The 19,651-nt window shown below is 66.3% G+C and overlaps 1 protein-coding gene across 1 annotated transcript; it reads right to left on the reverse strand.

The window, feature by feature from the left end:
- Window positions 1-758: 758 nt before the first annotated feature.
- On the reverse strand, window positions 759-17,018 carry KIAA1522 (KIAA1522 ortholog). The gene is given in 9 exon segments (XM_050909811.1): window positions 759-955; window positions 1,178-1,645; window positions 1,648-1,827; window positions 1,830-4,082; window positions 4,202-4,318; window positions 4,710-4,827; window positions 6,070-6,125; window positions 6,366-6,521; window positions 16,925-17,018. Coding segments are annotated over 9 exon segments (3,459 nt in total). The 5' UTR covers window positions 17,013-17,018; the 3' UTR covers window positions 759-932.
- Between the last annotated feature and the right edge of the window lie 2,633 nt (window positions 17,019-19,651).

The following is a 19,651-nucleotide window of genomic DNA, read 5'->3' on the forward strand; positions in this document are numbered from 1 at the left end:
CTGTGCCTGCCCCAGAGCTCGACACCGCCGGGAAGGGCAGCTGCCGTGTGTGGCAAGGCCGTGGCCATAAGCCAGGAAGCACAGGAGGCAGCAAGCTTCGGTCATCATTTTTACCAGCCAGGTACAGAGCTCTGAGCAGCTACTCGGCGGCAGAGGGTTGGTTGCTTTTGGTTTGGTTTGGTTGGTCTTTTTTTTTTTTTTTTTCTTTTTTTTTACAATCAAAGAAATCAAAATGTGACCCGAGTTTACAGAAACAGAAATCAAGGCTCTACCCCAGAGCCCTGGGCCTAAAGACCAGCTCACGGGGCAGCCGGGCTCCCCCTCCACCCTGCGGCCGGCGCGGCTGCAGGCTGGCTGTGTCAGGCAGCGGGCGAGTCCCCAGAGCCTGCGCTGCTGCAGGCAGAGATCGGTGCTGGCCACGAGCCCCCTCTTGCCTTTCCATCAAGGGCCGAGGCCCGGGTCCCTCCCAGCCTCCGTCCCATCCTGCTGCTCCTGCCTGCGTCCCCCCTGGGCACTGCCGTGGCCGAAGCCTTCCCGTTCCCTCGTCCAAAGTGCTTTGATTCCTCGCGGGCCTGGCTGGCCGGGAGCAGAGCGGCTCCAGCGTCTTCGGCCCCCGCGCTCCTCTCAGCGTGGCTGCTCTGCTCCGCACGCACAAACCAAGCGGCAGCCCGGCAGGGAGGAGGTGCTGGCTCTGGGCACGGGCCTCGAGTCCAGGTAACAAAAAAAAAAAAAAAGCAAAATAAAGCTGTAGTACTTAGGAAAGTGAAACCAACACCATTTTTGCATAAATATCATCAAGGCCGTGGAGGCTAAGGCTGTTTGCTTCCTGTATTAAGTTAATTGCCAGTTCCACACTCGTCCGTTGACCTGCCCAGGTCCCTGAGAGATTTGGATTCCTGTCCGCGGGGGCACCAGTCCTGCAGCTTCATCCTTCAGGCCGTGTCTCCCCGTCCGTCTGCAAGGCAGGAGGGAAGAGCCCATCAGCCACCCCGAGCCCCAGCTTCCCACAGCCCTGCCCCAAGTCTGGCCCCATGGCCGGGCTCTCCCGGCCATCCCGGTGCCACCCCAGCCCCAACACGGCCCACGTGCTACGCTGGGAGCCTATAGCTCAGGAGCCCGAGCACCTACAGCGGCACCATCCCACGGTGGGGCTGAGCTGGGCCCCCGTCCCACGTACCTTGTGCAGGGAGGCTCTGAGCCGGTGGCTCTGCGGCACTCCTGCCCTCCGTCCCCGAGGCCGCCGTTCCTGCCGGCTCGCTCTTAGTCCTGCTCTCGTCCGCTGGCACTGCCTTGGCCTTCCCATCCGGCACAGAGGAGCCCAGTGCCTCTGCCCCCGGCGTCTTTGGGCTCAGGGGGGAAGGAGCTGGCCCCGGGCCAAGCGAAGGCTTCTTGGCTACCGGAGGGGGGATCTTGCCGGGTTTTCGGTGGGCTTGCGCCTTGCCGGGGCCCTGCTGGGCGACAGCCGGGGCTGCCGAGCGCTGCCCTGAGAAATTCATCAGCTCAGCCACCAAGTTCCTCTTCAGGTCAGCCTGCACTTCGGGGGACGAGGCCGTCTCGATCACCAGCTTCCTGGAGCTCTTGGCGAAGATGAAGCTGGCGGTGGAGGCCGGCGACTTGTGCCTGGGGGAGAGCTGGCCGTCCCCGGGGGGCCCTCGGGGCCGGGCAGAGCTGCTCTGCTGCCCGGTGGCTTCTCCGCAGCCTCACCGGAGGAAAAGGCGGCGGCCTTGAGGTGTACGGCATGGTGGAGCTGGTTCGAAGGCACCGCGTCTTTGGCAGGAGGGGGCTGCCGCGTGGACAGGGACCGGCGGACAGGCTTCTGAGGTGCGGCCGCTCCTCGGCACCGGCCCCGGCGGGCGGCTCCACGCTCACGGAGCGCAGCCGCACCATCTGCAGCAGCGAGGGCGTGACGATGGGCAGGCTGGCGTCCTCCTTGGGCACGGGACCGCTCTTGCTCCGTGACGCCGGCTCCTTCTTGGCATCTGCCCGGGGACCATTGGCCGCCTTCTTAAGGCTGGTTTGGGGCGGCAGAGCCGGAGCTGAGGGTGGGGGGAGAGGCGGTGGTGGTGGCGGGGACACGGTGGCCTTGGGAGGGAGCTCGGCAGGGGAAGGCGGCTGCGGTGCCCCGGCCGGCGGGTCTTGCTGCTGGCTGCGCGAGGAGACGGCAGCCAAGAATGAGGAAGACGCAGTCTCCGGGCTCGGTGCCGCTTTCTGCCCGGCCGCCGGAGCCGGCGCGACATCGGGCAGGCTAGAGAAATAGGCTTCATCCGGAGGGGGGAAGTCCGCCATGGATAGGTCATGCTCCTCGGGAGCTGGCGGGGGCGGTGGGGGCCAGGCGGTGTCAGTGGGGGCCTCGCTGGCGGCCTGGGGGCTCCCCTCCGCCTTCTTCGCCGGCGGAGGAGGTGGGTGGTAGGCAGGCGGCGGCGATGGCGGTGGAGACTTGCCACTGGGCTTGGCCGAGGGCTCCTGGCAGGCAGTGCTGGGTGCCGGTGGGTCTGGCAAGGGAAGGAAGGGGCCGGTGGGGGCCGTGGGCTGCTGGGGCTTGGTGGGTGGCGGGGAGAAGGGAGCGGGCACCTTGGGATGCGGCGGGATGATGAACTGGTCTGAGCGGCAGGGCAGCGTCTCAGGGGGGACAGGGTCCGAGGCTGAGGAGGAGATGGAGGTGAGGGAGGAGGACACAGAGAGCGCAGGCGACTGCAGGGAGCAGACCCGGTCTGGCTTCTGGGGCTGAGCCCTGCCTGGGGACACAGATGGGGGTCCCAGTCCCTTGGCAGGCAGCGTGGGCGTCCCACTCTGGCTGGAGTAGCCGCTGGAGGGGGACATGGTGCGGTCAGACCCATCCGGGCAGCTCCACTTGGGCTGAGCCTGAGGCTCCCTCAGCACCACCGTCACCCCGGGGCTGCCCTGCGAGGCCTCGGGGGAGCTGGCACCGGCCAGGCTCTCAGAGCGGAGGCTGCTGGTCTCGCTCAGCGACGATGGGGAGAAGACCTCATCCTCAGCTGTGGGGCTGAAGGGCTCGGGGCGTGGGGACCAGGGCGCGCTGCTCTCCCGCTGGGACCGCCGGTCGGGCTTGGGGGGCAGCCCCAGCACCTTGGGCTCCCCCTCAGCCTTCTGGTGCAGTGAGTAGGTCCTGCGAGGGGGGGCCGGGGGCTTCTTCATCTTCCTGAGGGAGACGCTGCGGGCGGAGGAGCGCTCGCTGGCCAGGCTGCCCGTGTCCGAGCCCTCCGCCTGGCTGCTCATGCTGTAGGCAGGGGACGCCCGGCCGCTGCTGCCCGCCACGGCCAGGAGCCCGGGGGCTGCAGGCGCGGGGCCGGCGGCAGGCTTGGAGAAGGAGCTGACGAAGCTGGCGGAGCTGTAGACGCTGACTTGGTCGGTGTCGGAGCGAGCCGCGGCATCCGCCTCGCCGCAGGGCCCTGCCTCGGGCTGCCGACGGTCGGAGCCACCCTGGGAGGAGATCGTGGAGCTGTTGGAGACGATGGTCTCCGTGGACTGCGAGTGGCTCCAGTTGTCGCTGGAGGAGGAGGGCTCACGGCTGCGGGCGCTACGCTCCGAGAAGCGGGCAAGGGAGCGCACCGAGGCCGGGCTGGACGACACCAGGCTGCAGCGGCTCAGCGTCCGCACGCTGCTCCGCGTCAGGGCCACCACGTCCACCATGGGCGGCAGGATGGCGTTGGGGATGATCTTGGACATGTAGGTGCCCTGGGGTGAGATGGACATGACGGGGCTCAGCAGCTCCGGGGGGCTGGCATTGGTGGTCATGCCCGGCACAGCCAGCGACTTTGGCCTCGCCATGGGTGACAGCTTGGCCGCCGTCTTCCTCCCCAGCAACGTGTCGTCGTAGTAAACCCGGTTGATGTGCTTCTGCAGGGCCGCGTCTGCCTCCTCCAAGGCTCCCAGGCAGATGCGAGCACCCCCGGGGACAGCCAGTGGCTGCAGCTTCCCGTCGATGGTGGGGATGCGGATGGCGTCGCCAGAGACCTGCCCGCCGTTCAGCAAGGGCTGTGGCGCCTGGTTGCCCCCACGCCCCGCCTGCCCTCGCCCATCAGCCTCGGGGTGTCCCGTGGCTTCCCGGCTGTTCCTGAGACCTGGGAGCAGGGAGAGACAAACCCGGTGTGATCCCAAGGCAGACGCACCAAGCCAAGGCAAACAGAGCCTGGGCAATGAGACCAGACCCTAAAAATCCCCCCTTGCCCCCGACGCTTACCCAGCTCCTTCTGGACATGCTGGGGGATGCCCAGCACCGTCGTCCTCCTCTCCTTCCTCTTCTTGCCAGCCCTTTCCGAGGATTTGGGAAAGGAGTCGTGCGGTCGGAAGGTGGAACCTGTGAGAAGCATGAGTGGGTCCAGCCAGCGTGAGGGGGGCCCTGACCAGGGCATCCCCAGTGTCCCCAGCACCCCCCCCACTGCCGGAGATGCTCCAGGACAGGCCAGGCTTAGGCGCTCGGCACAGCCCGGAGAGGCACCAGCAGCTGCCAAACAGCCACGCAGTCTGAGCAGGGAGGAGACGGTATCTGTCCGTCCGTCTGTCCCCCTCGCCCAGCCCCAACGCTCTGACTCAGCCAGCATTGCTCTCTTCTCTCCAAGGGCCCCCAAATCCCTGCACTGGCTCGTGGCCACACCAGCACAGAGCCCAGCTTTCCTGCTATGCACCCCAGCCCGCCTCGCACCCCCTCGGCTCCTGTCCCCCGGCCCCGCAGCCCCCCAGCCGGGTACCTTTCCGCTGGATCATCTCGGAGCGGATAGAGAGGGCGTCCTCGGAGGTGCTGTCCATGGCACAGGAGGCCGCCCGGCTCTGGAAGGACACGCTGTCATCCTCTGAGGATGCGCAGGACTGTGTGGGCAGAGAGAGGGCTCAGGTGGACCCCGAGTTGCGGGGACGGAGCTGCCCCGGCCCCCGCCAGGCCTCTTCTCCGCCGCAAACTGACTCCGCAGCCCAGTGCTGCCGAGACAAAAGCTTCTCCGAGGGCCAAAGGCTGAGTCAGCCACGCCGGCATCCAGAGTCCTCCCACCAGGAGCGGGGCCGAGAGCAGCCCCAGGGACCCCGCGTGGCCTCGCAGCCCCCCGGAGAGCAGGCGAGCCGGGGTCCGGCCCACCGGAGGAACACCCGAGGGAACAGCCAGCCTCGCCGCCGTGCCAAGCCGAAAATGGCCCCATGGTTATGCCCAGCCCTGCTGTGCCCCAGAGCCCGGGGCTGGAGGGCTGCCATGGCTGGGAGAGGGGCATGGGGCTGAGGGGGGGGGGGACAGGGACAGGCAGGCAGCGATGCAACCGTGCCAGGGACCCGCAGCACGTGCATGTCCCCCTGGGCACGGCCAGCGGCACAGCCCCGCGACGGGCACAGCTTTCAGTGCCTCTCCTTCCCTCCAAAGCATCTCTTGGCACAGGCGGAGGTCGGGATGAGACACATCAGCGTGAACCACCACCCAAGCCTTCCACCACGCCGCCCTGAGCCGGCCCTGCTCCCCCAGCGGCTCTGCCCGCCCAGGGGCTCCCGGCCCCCCGCTTCCAATGGGTTAAGGGGGCCGAGAGCCAGCGGGAGGCAGTGGCTTGAGCAAACACGGGTGGGTGAGGTGCTGGCAGCGGGGTCAGAGCCCGGGGAAGCGGCAAAGCCCAGCTCAGCCAAGTGAGTGGGAGTTTCTCCTCGTCAGCAGCCAGGGAGGGGCCCGGCCACGGGGCTGGATACGGCCAATGGTCCCCGTCATGCCGCCCCGTCACCCCACCTCACTCGGGGCTGCCAGGGGACACCAGTGGGGCGGGGGGGGGACGCCAGAGGGACGCAGGCATGGTGGGGGTCCCCAGGCAGAGCCCCACAAGGCAGGGCAGGACGTGCCAAGGCTGAGAACGGGGACAGCGGCTCGTCATGGGGCAAAGGGGATAACACCGAGGGACGCACGGCCCCTTCCCACCCCACAAACCCGCCCCAGCCATGGTCCTGCAGCTTTGGCTGGTTCCCCGTTTGCCCCCAGCCCCCAGACACCACCCATGGGGGACAGAGGGGCCACCCTGTGTCCCCTCACCCCCAGAGCACCCCGAGAGCGCTGCGGGGCAGAGCCGGCTCCTCGGCAGGGCTCACCTGGAGGCTGCTGGTGTCCCCGTGGTCCCAGGCACTTTTGGTCTGCTTCTGCTTCTCTGCGGAGGGAAGGCAGGGGGTAAATCCTTCCGGGGGAGCCGGGGAAGCCGCCAGCCAGCGAAACGGCTGCCGAATCCGGCAGTGCTGCCCGCACACCCCAGCCACCGCTTCCAGCCCCGGTACTGGACTCCGGTCAGCCCCATCGCACCGCCCACGCAGCTCGGCCAGCCAGGAGCTGGGGTCAGCCAGCTGCACCCTCCGCCACGTCCCCAGGCCACCTCGGGGCTGGGGACACCTACCCTGGTGCTGCAGGGACTTCAGTCCCTGCTGGGCCTGGTTGTGCAGCTCCTCCAGGTGCGGGGGCCGGGTGCTGGGGAAGAAGACGTTGTCGGGGCATTCCTCGCCTGCCGTATACTGCACGCTCAGCCGCTTCTCGGCCTCGCCCTTGGCAGCGCCTGCGGAGACAGAGGGGTCAGCTTGGCTGGGGGGACACAGCCGCGCTCCCACCGATGCACCCCCACCCACAGGATGTGGCTCCAGCGAGCCGGGAGAAGCACCGGGCGATGACAGCCGTCCCGGAATGACGTTATCCTGCTCATCTCTGAACCGGGTGCTGGAAATGCCGTGCGAGAAATCGTCTCCCATGGCTCTGCCCGGCCGGTCGATATGCCGGAGTCGGGCTGTCTCCACTGTGAAGCCGCAGAGTTTTCTCCCCACCGGCTGGAGCGGAGCTGGGGCACGGCACCGCCCTCCTCCCCAGCACCTTCGTTAGGAGCAAACGAGGCAGTGAGTTGTGCGGGGCTGTGGGCAGCCGAGCAGAGAAGGGGCAGCACGGGGAGATGAAACGAGGAAAGAGAGATGATGACTTTCCCTTTGGAGGGTTGCATCATCCCCAGGCCTTGCAAAGCACTCCAAGAGCAGGGACTCGCTCTGTGCCCAGGCAGGCTGGGAACTGCACAGACAAGGGAAACTGAGGCACAGCCTGGTGCAGAGACCCCAGAGGACACAAATCCCCCCTCCGAGCCCCCAGGTGCTGGAGACCCCATATGCCATGCCAGGGCCCACATGGAGCCCTCCACACCCCATCTCGCAGCCCCCTCCCTGCAAACCATCGCCAGCACCCTGGGGTGCCCACGACTGGCTCTGGGTGTTTGCTGGGGGCTGCGCCTGGCATCGCCCGGCCAGGGCACCGCAGCACCATGGGCACAGCCCTGCCTGCTCCTGCCTGCACGCCGCTGCTTGCCGCGAAGCCTCAAACTCTTCCTGCCTGGAAAAAAACAATTTCAGGCTGAGGAAGGGAAGGGCGAGCACAGGAAACCGGCGGGGCTGGCGGCAGCACCCTGGGGACATGGGCACCTGCTGCTCAGCATCGCCAGCGCCACGCACCCATCCTCTGTCCCCTGTGTCCCCCATGTCCCCCGTCCCCTCCCAGCCAGCCCGGCCAGGCAGCGAGACGGCCACACTCCAGCTCCGGCACACAAAGGAGCAGGCCCTGAACAATGGAGCCGGCCCGCCCTGCCGCGCCATGCCGCCACGCCGGCCTCTGCCTCTGCCGGCACCCGCGGCACGGCGATCAGGCACCGGGGGCACAGCCAGGCTGGGAAAGCGGGTGGTGGCACAGGGGAACCCTGTGCTGGTGCAGGGTCCCTGCAGGGGACATGAAACACCCACAGCCCCCAACCATCATGTTCCCCTTCCCCTAAGCCCTTTCCTCCCCCAATTTCGGCAGCACCTCGCCCGACATCCCCCCCCCCCTCCCCGGCACACTCAGAGCTGCCTTCCGGCGAGAGGAGCGCAGTGATTTATTCCATTAACTTCCCGGCGGACGAGGCTGGGGCTGGGGTGACCTTCCCTGCTCTCCCCCTGGGATGGCAGCCCCCCCTGCCCACTGCGGGTGGGCAAGCACCCGGTGCCGGGCAGGCAGGGGTCCTGGCGGGCAGGGGTTGCGTAAGGACAAGGCGCTGCTCCCTCCCTCCCGCTCACTCACCCTTCTTCTTGAAGAAAGCCAGAAGCGAGGAGAGGTTCCTGCCCATGAAAACCACCATGGTGGCCGGGGAGAGGGTCTGGTCCCCGCAGGAGCAGGGGCTCCACCGCCCCCCACGGAGGCTCTGTCTATTGTGCCGGGGCGGCTCTCACCCAGCCGTGTGCCGGCAAGGCGGATGCGGCGGCCCCCAGCTACCTCTCTCCGTCCTCATCCGCACGGCGAGAGGATGCTTGACCGGGCGAAGAGGCTCCGGTGCAGCTGCCCGCACGCAGGGAGAAGCCTGAGCCCGGGGACGGTTGCGCAGCGGCAGGAGGGGACAGCCCCAGCTGCACCCACCGCCCTCCTCGGTCACGGGAGAAGGAGAGCGGGGGCCCCTCCTCTGGCCTCCCGGCTCACCCCCGGCCCTCCCGCCTCCTCCCACGCACGGCACGGCCGGCAGGGATCCGTTCTGCTGGGCTCAGGGCCAGGATTTCCCCAACTCCCCCCTCTTGCACCCCTGGGACCCCCCCCAGGACCCTCCTCGCCTGCTCCCCGCTGGGCACAGCATCCCTGCAAACCAGTTGCTCGCTTCCACAACAGTGCGGCCAACTGGGAGGAGCTGGGAGGCTTTTCCTCCAGCGAGCGCCAGCCCTTGGGATACGGCACAGCACAGCCAACGGTACCGGCATTCCCCCTCCTCGTCGGTCCCCAGTGCCCCCCAGGACCTGGCGCCCACCACAGCCCCCCCAGCCCTGCCAGGGCGAGCCCCACTCCCGGCACAGCTCAGCCCGCAGCGGGGGGACGCGAGCCATCGCGGGGCAAAGGGCGTTTGTCCTTAGGGACGGGGCATCCAGCATGGCTACGTCATGGTCACAAGAGCCGGCGGCGCTAGGGGAGAACGAGGTCTCGGACCAGTCTAACCAGTAGCTCCAGCTGCTGGCACGGGGGCACGTGAAGGCAGGGGCAGAAATGCTGGGTGGTCAGGCACTGGTACAGACCGTGGCACTGACAGCCACCCGTCCCCACCGCACAAGGTGCTGCGTGCTCCCGGGGCAGTGGGTGCGGGGAGCCCCGTGCCATCTGGCAGGCAGCAGGCAGGCTGCCTGCAGCAGCGGTGCCCTGCGCAGAAGGGGAATTTGCCCCGTCCATCAGCCCTGGGTGCCCAGTGCCTCAGGGAGCTCCATCCCTCCCATCTACAGGCGTTTTGCCCCAAAAGGTGAAGAGCTCCCAGCATTTACCCGGCAGGCAGGGCCGTCCTCGTGCCAGCCAGGAGCCGACACGTCAAACCCTCCTTCCCCTGCCCTGCCAGCTCCCCGCAGGCTGCGCCCAGGGTTTGTTGTGCCAGGACAGAGGTTTGGCTGCAGACGGAGCAGCGTTACCCAAAGCAGAGAGCGAGGGTCCCACGGGACCCCAGGCATTGAACGTGCAGCCCGAGAGACAGTTTGACCTTGCAAAGGGCACCTCTGCATCCCCGGCCGGGCAGCTCCAGGCTTAGGGAGGATTTCTTCCCCTGCATCTCCTACGTGCCCATAACAGCAAATACAAGCAGCGCCCTGCAGCCCCTGCTATGCGTAACCCAGCACCCTGCCTCCAGCACAGGCAGGATCGGCCCTGCTGCCCACGCGCTCACCCAGAAGGTGCCGGCGGCTGCAGGCAGACGCTCCCCAGCTCTTTTCATAGCGCAAGTGGAAAAGGGACATAATTAAAGGGCTGAGGATGCACAAAGCGGGCAGCCACGTGCTGTGCTGAACGCTGCCCTCTCCTCTCCGGGCAGCCTGTCACGAGTCCCAGCAAGGGCCACGGCCGACAGCGGGCAAATGCAGCCGAGAGTGACACCGCTCCCAGCTCTGCAGGGAAGGGTCCGGCCCTCCACGACGGTGCGTCCAGCTCTGCCCACGTGGATGGGGCTGCACCTGGGACCCCACTGCACGGCACTGGGAGCTCTGGGAGCCCCCACGGGTAAAGGGGGACAGTCCCCCCTATGCTACCAGTCCAGGGCCCAGGCACAGCTGAGCTTCAGCCCTGTGGGTCTGCTGATGGCAGCACATGTGGAAGCTACTCCCCGGGGCTGTAAGGACATTTCCAGGCAGACAACCTGTCCCTGCTCCTCCTCCCTGTGTGTGGCCCATCGCCCAGGAGGACCCAAAAGGGCCTCGAGAGCATCCCTTGCTGAGAGAGACACGTGTCCCTCTCCTGAGCGTGACACCTCTGCGGCTCGGGGCAGGAGGAGCTCAGCATCGCTGGCTGCAATCACCCAAAGGATAATCCTGGCAGGGCACCGCGGCCACCGCCCAGCCGGGGCAGGAGCGCTGCCTGGCCACGGAGGAGCCTCATGCCGAGGGCTGACGCTGGAGAGCGTGGCAGCGCACGAAGAGCAGCCTCCGCTTCTCCTCCCACTCCCTGCAACCTTCGCTACCACGTCCTCCTCACCCCGGCTCTGTCAACACACGGTGTAACCTGCTGCAAAAGGGATGGGAAAAGGGGCAGAAGCCAAGAGGGAGGGAGGCCTGATCCTGCGGCAGAGGCTGCAGGTCTTGGTGGGCTGAGGAAGCCACCGCAGCTGCAGCCGGTGCTGGTAGCAACATGCCCGGTCAGAGCTGGCGTCCCATCCCTCGTGCATTCCTTGCGACGTGCCCTGGATCGCCCCGTCCCCCCCAGGCTCGGCGGCGCTGATCTGACACACGTGCCTCATCCACACATGGCAGTGGGATCCTCCCAGAGAAGGAGCCGGAGGCCTCTCAGGGCCAGGCACTCTCTCAAGGATGGTCTCCCTGACTTGGAGCTGGTATCTGCCGCTACCAGTGCCAGGGATGGTCCGGAGGGAGCAAAGCATACCCGCAGCAAGGCAAAATGATAGGAAGGGGCAGGGAACCCCAGGCACCCTGCCTTCAGCTCTGCCTGCTCCGCTCTATGCCAGCAGAGAGGGGCTGGCAGGCACCAGGGTGGGAATGGGAAGGGCTGCACAAGGGAGAGACCAGAGCTGAGACCCCAAAGGAACACGGCTGGGGCCATACAGCCCTGGACCAGCGATGCTGCAAGCAGGATACGGTGCCGGCCCAGCTCCCTCCCAGAGCTGGCTTAGCCACGATGCTGCTCTTCACTCGGGGAGAGCCGGAGGAGAAAACCCTGGCTCCTGTCCCCCTCCTCGCCAGGCCTGTGCCTCCTGCAAGCAGCAGGTTTGGCCAGACTCAGCTGCAAACATCCATCTCTGCCTGCACGGCACTGCCTCGACTTGCCTTCTCCCTGCACAGCGGCGGGTCCTGCGGCAGGAGGCAGGGAACAGGCAGCGCAGCTCCCTGCCCGCCCCTTCCACCACCACTGACTCACCGGAGAAAAATGGGGAGGAGGGGGGAGCTGGCAGGCGGGCGGGAAGGGGCTGCAAGGTCCCCAGGGAAGGAAGGGGAGGAGAACCTGCCTGCGTGTGTCCTCCTGCTCGGTGGGATGGAGACCTTGCCTCCCTTCTCCTGGCAGCCAGGGTGGTGCAGAGAGCAGCGAGAAGGCAGCGAGAAGACCCCCCTGCCCCATGGGGATGATGCTCTCCCACCACTTTGGGACTCCTACCCACCACGCTGCTCCCAGGCATTGGCCAGCACCATCCAGGCATGCGCCCAGGCTTGGGGACAGCCCCGCTCCCCGTGCTGGAGAGGGGCAAAGCGGCAGTTGCCTGCAGATGCCATAAGCGTGGATAACGCCAATGGGGTGCACCATGAACCCCAGCCCCGAGAGCCCCACAGAGCAGTCAGCACGTGGGCCCTGCCACGGCTGCGAGAGCCCCCACACTCTGCTCCAGCATCCAGCCCCTCTGCTCCCTCTGAATCGGCCTCTCCCCTTGCAGCACGGCCAGCCAGTTCCCCAGCCGGTGGGATGGTGCAGGCAGCCCTGCCGGCATCTCCCCGTTGGGAGCGACGCCGCCTCTTTACGAGCCCGAGCGTGTCCATCTTTCCCCTGGGCCCACCACCTCTGCTCAGGCAGCTCCGTGGCCCCGGGTGGGACCTGGCACCCGCCTGTGCCACCCTGCCCTGCCTCTGCGCCCCAACCTTCAGCTGGCGAGGGAGGCCGGGGGGCCAGGGGCCGCAGCCTCCCTGGAGGCAACCAGCCCGGCGCCCTCGCTCCCCGAGCCCTTGTTGTCTCTGCACAGGATCCGTGCCCTGGGACACGCCGCGGGACTGTGCTCTCTCCAGGCAGGATAAGAGCACACTAATATTTACCGTGGCTTCGGCCACGCACCCCCCCCACTGCCAGCCCGGGGGCTGCAGCCTGCCCTCGGCCTCACTTGGGGGCTGCTGCTTCAGCCAGGAAAACATCTCCGCAAAGCAAATAAACACAACCCGATCTGTGCTGCTGGCTCGACTCTCAAACACAATCCCACGCAGAGGCAGAAATAAAATTAATTTCAAATGGGAAAACAAACTTGGATCGTTTTTCTTCCTCTAAATCACAGTGCAGAAAACTGCCCTGCATCGCCCCGGCGAGCCAACGGGCCACGGCAAAGGAGCCAGCGCAGGGTGAAACCCTGCTCGGAGGAGAGCCGTCACCCGGCCAGCCCAGCCGGCCACCTCCAGCCGCGGCTGCTGTCATGGCAGGAGCGCACCTGGTTGTGCGACGGGGCTGTGCCGCAGCCGACTCGGCCCTGGCCTCGCTGCTGCCCCGGCGCATGCCCCACAGGCAGCCGGTGCGGTGACGTGCAATGTCTCCTGCTCCATGTGTTATCACGGACCCCGGGCGAGGGTCCGGCAGTAGCCCACAGCGGGGGTCCCAGCACCGTGGAGGGAGGCAGGACCACCCCGATGCCCGACTGCACCTCACTTCCAGCCCCAGCCCGTGTTCCAGCCCAGCGAGCCTTCGTCCCACCACATCCCCACCCCACGCTCGTCCCCTCCCCGGAGAAGCCACCAAACAGGTTTGAAGGTAAATAACAGCCTTCCCCGGCCAGGAGCCGGATCCGGGCAGGAATGGCCCAGATGGGGAGTACGGGGCGGGAGAGGATGGCGGGCAGAGCCTCAAAAGCAACACGGGGCCGTGGAGGCAATGCCGGTGGCACGCACAGTCGGGGACGGGCCACCGGCACCTCCTCCCTCCCCGGACCTATGCCAAAGTCCACAGGTTTATTACAGCCCTGCCTCACCTTCCCTTGGTGTCCTCTCCTCTACCTCCCATGTGCGCTGCTGCGGCGCCTGCGCGGTTCCCTGCCGCGGTGCTCAGAGCTGGCTGCGTCCCCACGGCGCGTGCCGTCATGCCCGGCTTGTTTGCAGGGTACCGAGGGTGCTCTGTAAATGGCAGGCGTGCCTGTCACAGCAGGTACTTGGCTCCGCACAGGAGCAGATCCAGGAGACGGATTAGGGACAAGACCTTGCAGGTTTTTCCATGCACGGATCCACCGTCCTGCAAGCAGCACCCAATCCCGCTCTTGCCCGCGGGTCTCTCGCTTGGCAGTGCTGGCAGGAGGCGGCGAGGAAGCGCCGAGGAGCTGCCGATCTTCCACCGGGGCTTGAGACGGACACGGCGATGCGGGATCAGGGGAGGAGATGGGAGAGGAGCTATCAGATGGGGCTGGGGCTGCCACCAAATTGGGGTGGGGGGATAACCAGCAGCAGAACGACAGCTCTCATCCCTGTCTTTTGGTGACGGGGCGCCTGCCAAGTGGGCACGGCACGGCATGTCGGAGCCGAGCACTGGAGGCAGCTGCTTGCCCAGGACACCCGCAGATCACCTCCTCCCCGGCTCCAGGAGCGGGAAGGGGCACCGGGAAGGGCTCAGCCCTCCCAGCCGGCAGCAGGATGCCGGCAGGTGAGTCCAGCAGGCCGGTGTGCCGGGCTGGTGGTGCCCGGAGAAAGCGCCTGTGTAAATCTCGGCACGTCTCCCGCCGGGGCGGGCCCCTGCCCTTATCTGCTCCTCCGGCTGTTTGCGGAGCCGGCCCAGCGTGGGTCTGGCACGAAGAGCGGCTGCGAAGGAGGAAGACGCCCAGAGCTGCTCAGCCCACCCCAGAGCTGCACGGCAAGAGCCGGGACTGCCGAGGAGCTCCACCACCGGCTCCCCGGCTAGGGCAGGCGCTGGTACCTGCTGCCGGGGAGCCTCACGGCCATGGGTCACCCCTCACCCCAAACCTGCCTCCCCCCAGGGCACTTGCCTCTGCAACCTGCCCCAGCACCCACGACAGGGACGCGGGTGCCAGGGGACCCTGCACCCAGGGAGCCCCGCGCCGGCTGCAGCTGCATCCGCGCTGACTCTGCGGGGTGCAGCCTGGCCGGCCGCCACGTTCCTCCACCCTGACTCAGCAGGGCCTGGCAGGGCCGTCCCGATAAGGAGCCGATAAGAGGCTTCGGTCTCCCTGGTGCTCAAGGACCTTCCCCGGCAGCTCCCGCCGCAGACGAGCCCAGGAAGGAGAGGCAGGGGATGCGCCCCGGAGCAAGCCGGGCCCCGCTCTGGCATGGGGATGGGGACGCGCGGGTTTGGCACTGGTGAAGCAGAGTGGGGAGGCCCAGGCAGCAGGGAGCAGGTTGCAGGCAGCTGCCTGCAGCAGGTAGAGTGATCCCGGCAGCCCTCAGCCATGCTCCTGAGGCTCCTGCCTGGCCAACTCTGACCCCGGGGACCGCTGCTCTGGCCCTTCAGGATCAAAAGGCAGTGGGTGCCCACGCCACCCCACGCATGGCAGAAGCACAAAGGCAGCTGCTGATGCCTGCCCAGGCCTGACCTGCCGGCAGTGAGCACGGCGGGGCCAAACCGGTGCTCCCAAGCAGCCGGGGATGGAGAGACGGGAACTGGGGGATACTGGTCCAGTTGCCCGCGATATGCAATTAGCCTCTGACCCAAAATCCAGAAGCACCCAGGGTCTCCCGGGGTCTGGGTGAGGGGCAGGGGCGAGACGAGAGCAACTGCGGGGGCCCATCCGGCGGGTGCCGGCGCACCCTGCCCCCAGCCGGTGATCCCAGCTGCGCCCTCCGAAATGCTGAAGCGACACAATGCAAATTCTTTCGCTTTGTGGCCACCGCGCCGTTGCCATGGAGCCACCGCAGAGAACAAACACAACTCGCCCCATGTTTTCTCAGCACCTTCCACCCCACAGCCTTCGGCCCCAGCGCCGGCTCTCGCCTCGCAGGATCTGCCCCGGCTGTATTGCACGGTCCCACAGAGCACCCATTTCAGGGCATCCGAAACGGAGCAGGGCTTCTCCCAACCAGCCCCGGGGAAGGGCAGCAGCGGTGGCACGCAGCCCCCGGCAGCCCCGCAGTCCTGGTTCAGGGACTGGCAAGGGGCACCCAAGCCTGGCAGGGGGATGGAGAGCAGACGGAGGTCTGGACGGGAACAGCACAAGGAAAGGGTGAAGACTGCGCCAGGGATGCTCACACGAGCCCCCAAACCACCTCTCCCGGGAAGGCGGCTCACCCCATCACCTGCACCGCTGCGGTTCAGGGCAGAGGCAAAGGGACAGTGTCTGGCAGAGCCAGAGAAGAGCAGGAGCCCGGCTACGACACAGCCTGGCTGGTGGCACCAAGCCCTTCCCGGGTGGAGACCACAACAAGAGGATGACTTCGGCGGAGAGGAGACCGCAGCCAGCCGGCAAGGAGAGGTGGACGGTGGAGAGCCTGCAGCGCAGGAGATGCTGTCCCTGCATGGCCATGGGCGATTAGCGTAACTGCTCCTGCCTCAGTTTCCCCATGCACCCAGCAGATGCTGCCAGCCAGGGCATTTCGGCACCCTCTCCCCATGTGCTTGTGGGGTCTCCCGTCCCGGCCCCCACCTCTCCAGGGCAGTTTTGCTTGGCATGGTGGCTCCCCAAGCCTGCCAGGGGTGGACTCCAGACCCTGTTTACCCTGCGGACAGCTCGGCTCACCTCAACCTGGGCAGCTGCTGACTGTAAAGACCGAGGGAAACAGGGCAGCCAAGGGCAGGAGGGGGGTCCCACAGGGCTGGCAGGAGAAAACCGCCCGGTTACCACCCCCCGAGACCCACTAACCCCACTCCTACCGACCCCAGATCCCTGCCCACGCACCCGTCAAGTCCCCTCCCCGACTCAGGCCGGGCTGGGGACGTGAGGACAGTTTAACGACATCAGCAGGGAAATCAGTAACCCCAGGATGGGGACGACGTTACTGTGAGAGACCTTCCCCGCTCGCATCGCCCCACTCCGACGGAGGAACCGCGGAGGGAACTCGCCGGGACCAGGCACCCCATGGGGCTGATGGTTCAATATGTGGGTCCAGGCTGGCACGGGACCCTTTCCCCCACTCTATTTCCCCGCAGAAAAGAGCTCCCCCGCCCCATGCCTCCTCCTGGGCTTTTCAGCTGCATCCGTGGAGCCGGAGCATAAAGAAGCAGAGCAATCAGTGCATGGACAGACAGACAGACACACGCAGAGCGAGGTGGGCAAGCTGTGCAGGACGGATGCAGGGGGGAGCAGCCCGGTGCTCTCTGCAAACACTCCCAGATCTGCCGCTCCCCAGGGCGCGGCGAGGGAAACCGAGGCACGGGATGGGCGCAGAGGCTGGGGAGGAAGGCGATGCCGGCAGCCCTGGGTCCCTGCTCTAACCGCTGGGACACCGCTTAGAAAAACAAATCGGTAACTAATTCAGCGGATGATCTCCGTCCTGATAGCACCGGCGAGCCGATGGCTGGTCCCCGGCATGTCGGCGCAGCCCCTGTGTGCAGCCAGAGGTTCTTCCCCAGCTCCGGCACCTGGGGTCAGAGGGCCTGATCCTGCCCGCCGTCCCCCCCCCCCCCCAGCATGGGGAGGGCAGGGGAGAGCGAAGCCTCCAGCCACAGCGGCTCAGGTCCTGCCCAGCCCCACGCCGCGCTGGGGAGAGCAGAGGCAGCGAACTTTCCCGGCGCGACTCCCCCAAAAGGCACCGAGCCCGGACCCCTCCGCAGCCCTTCCCCAGGCAGCCCCATCGCTCCTACCTGCCCTTGGCTTCCCGGCACGGCCAAAGGGCCAGGAGGAGCCGGCCTTGACGCCCGCCGGGCTCCTCTTACGGTGCGCGTTGCCCATGAGGCCGCTCTCGCCCTCCACCACGGCCGGGTGGAGGAGGCCGGGGCGCTACATGGCGGAGCCGAGCGGGCTCCGGTGTGGCCCGGGCGGCCACGGGAGACGACGGCTCTCAGCCGCCGGCTCCCATCCCTCCAGCTCCGGCAGAGCTCAGCTCTCGCAGGCAGCTGTGCCGGAGCCAATGGTACAGGCAGAGAGGAGGGGCCTGCCGGAATCGCCCGTCGGATCCCACAGCACCCTCCCAGCCCCATCCCTCCGGCAGGGATGCGTGGGTGCCACAGCCAGGCCGAGCGGGCAAAGCGAGACCCCGGGTCCCCAAACGTCCCCAAACATCGGGACAGCTGAGCACAACGCTTGCCTCCGGCCCCGCTCCCACCTCCCCGGAGTTTGCCACGCTCCACCGAGCCACCACCATTTCTGCCTGGCCCTGAGCACAGCTCCGACAACTGAGGCTACGACCCCCCCTCCCAGGTCTTGGGGGGTCCCAGCCCCATGGGGACACCCCAGCCAAGCCCGGTACGGCGCAGTCAAGGCTAGAACAGGACTTCCAAGGTTGGAGCACAGCGCCCGAGGACGCGGGCTGGGTCCAGCTGTTGCCCAACCTCAGGGCAAGCACCCACACGCCCGTAGGTGGATGTTAACCCCCTGCCACCCTCTCCACGGTCACTCCTGTCTCTGGGGCAAGTCACAGCTGGGCAAGCCACGAGGACATCTGCATTCATGTCGGCTCACACCACCGGCACCTCCTTCTCATGCCCTCCCCGGGTGCACCCCGGCTTCTCCCGGCTCCAGCCCCTACTCCAGCTGCATGGGGTTTTGCAAGCAGTGAGCCGGCTGGGGCTGGCAGGGGAAGGGCAGCTCGGTGCACGGGCAACGCGGCTCCAGCAGCCGCCCACGCTGCACGGACAAGCCCCGCCACTTGCCCGTTCTGAAACACGTACGCCAGCCTACCCCCTCCGAAGCCCAGCTTTCCCTCCTGATTTTTAATTAGAACATTAAACGCTGCGAGGGCAGGGAGGGGTCAGCCGGCCAGGCGGTGGGCAATTCCTGCTGGCAATGTTTATGTTCCTTAGGTGATTCATCAAAGACTGGGATAAATAGGAAGGAGGGCTTTGTGGGAACAGCACAAAACTGGGGAGGTGATGCAAAAAAAAAAAAAAAAAAAAAAAAAAAAAAAATTAAAAATCAACCAGCAGCTTTGTCCTGACCTCCCAAGGTGATCGGCAATAAATTAATCTTTGGACTTGAGTCTCCTTCTCCACAATGGAAATATTGATGGTTCAGTTTCTCACCAGCTTGGTTTTGCTGCCCAAAAGGCACGCTCGGCAAAGGAGAGACCATCTTGTGCCACGGACGGTACCTGGCACCAGGGCGGCTGTACCAGTGTCCCCATGTGTTTGCTGCCCTGTCTGCTGTGGGAGCTGTTAAGGGAATGGGGAATCCAGTGGGAAACTATTCCCTGTTTCTGATTACTGGCTGTACCCAGTTCAAGGCACAGCCTTTCCGTCTTGGGGCAGCTGGGATTAAGGTCGTGGTCACAAGTGCAATAGATCAGAGGTCTCTGCCCAGTGACTGGGGGAGATGATTTTTCCCCCGGGGCTGCAGGAGTCGAGTCGGCCAGGGGCATCTCCAGGCTGGGACAGGGCTTCCTCCCGCTGCCCAGCACCTCCCGGGCCTCCCTGGGATGTACATCCCCTCGCAGCGGCTCCAAAACAGGGTGCATGGACCCCCCCATGCCGCTCAGTCCCCCTCCCCGACGACACAGGGGGCTCCTCCGCAGCCACACACAACAGCTTTCCCAGTGAAGCACTTCTATTTCTCTCCCTGCAAGAAAAGGAGAGGCTGGAGCCTGCAACACTGCCCTAGATACAGCGAGACACTTCCCCCTCCGCTCCCAAAACAGACGCCCTCTGTGCCAGCACCTGCCTAGCGAACGCGGCCACCGCCGGCACCGAAGCTTCACCGCCCCCAGCCACAGCAAGCAACAGCCTCGGAGGTGCTGAGGCGGCTCCGAGAGGGAGCCGAGCCCCAAGAACCCAGCAAAGCCCACACATGCCATAAATATCATGGGGCTAATGGGGTAACCCACAGCCACGTGGCAACCCAGCTCCAGCCCCTCCTGGGTCCCACGTTTCAGTCCCTGCTGTAGCTGGGGGGCCAAGAGCAGCATGGGCAGCTCCGGCATCCCCGCAGACCCCACTTTAACCTGCATCGCTGCCCCATCGCTGCTTCGGGACACAAACCCCTCTGAAATCCGTGGACAGGCTGCACTGCCAGCCGGCTGCTTTCATCCTTCATCCCAGACCTTGCTGCACCCAGAAATCCGCTTGGAAAGCATGGCAGTGGAGGGGAAGCATTTGCAGCTTCCCTGGCATGCCATTCCCAGCACAGCGGGCACGCTACAAAACCCATTTGCGGAGCAGCCAGCAAGAATGGGGAACCAGGAGCAAGAGATGCTGACTCCAGTACTCTCCAGGCCAGAAACCCCCGGGTTTATTCATTGAGAGGACTCTGATAATAGCAAGGAGCGAGGAGGCGGGGGGAAGCTGCCTATGAGATACAGATCTTGTCGTCACGGCATGACTGCTTCAAGCACATCGGATCGTCCCAAAGTCACACGCTCCCTCGGTCAGACTGGCCAG

Source organism: Gymnogyps californianus, chromosome 22 (genome assembly GCF_018139145.2).
Source record: "Gymnogyps californianus isolate 813 chromosome 22, ASM1813914v2, whole genome shotgun sequence".
NCBI classification, from domain to species: domain Eukaryota; kingdom Metazoa; phylum Chordata; class Aves; order Accipitriformes; family Cathartidae; genus Gymnogyps; species Gymnogyps californianus.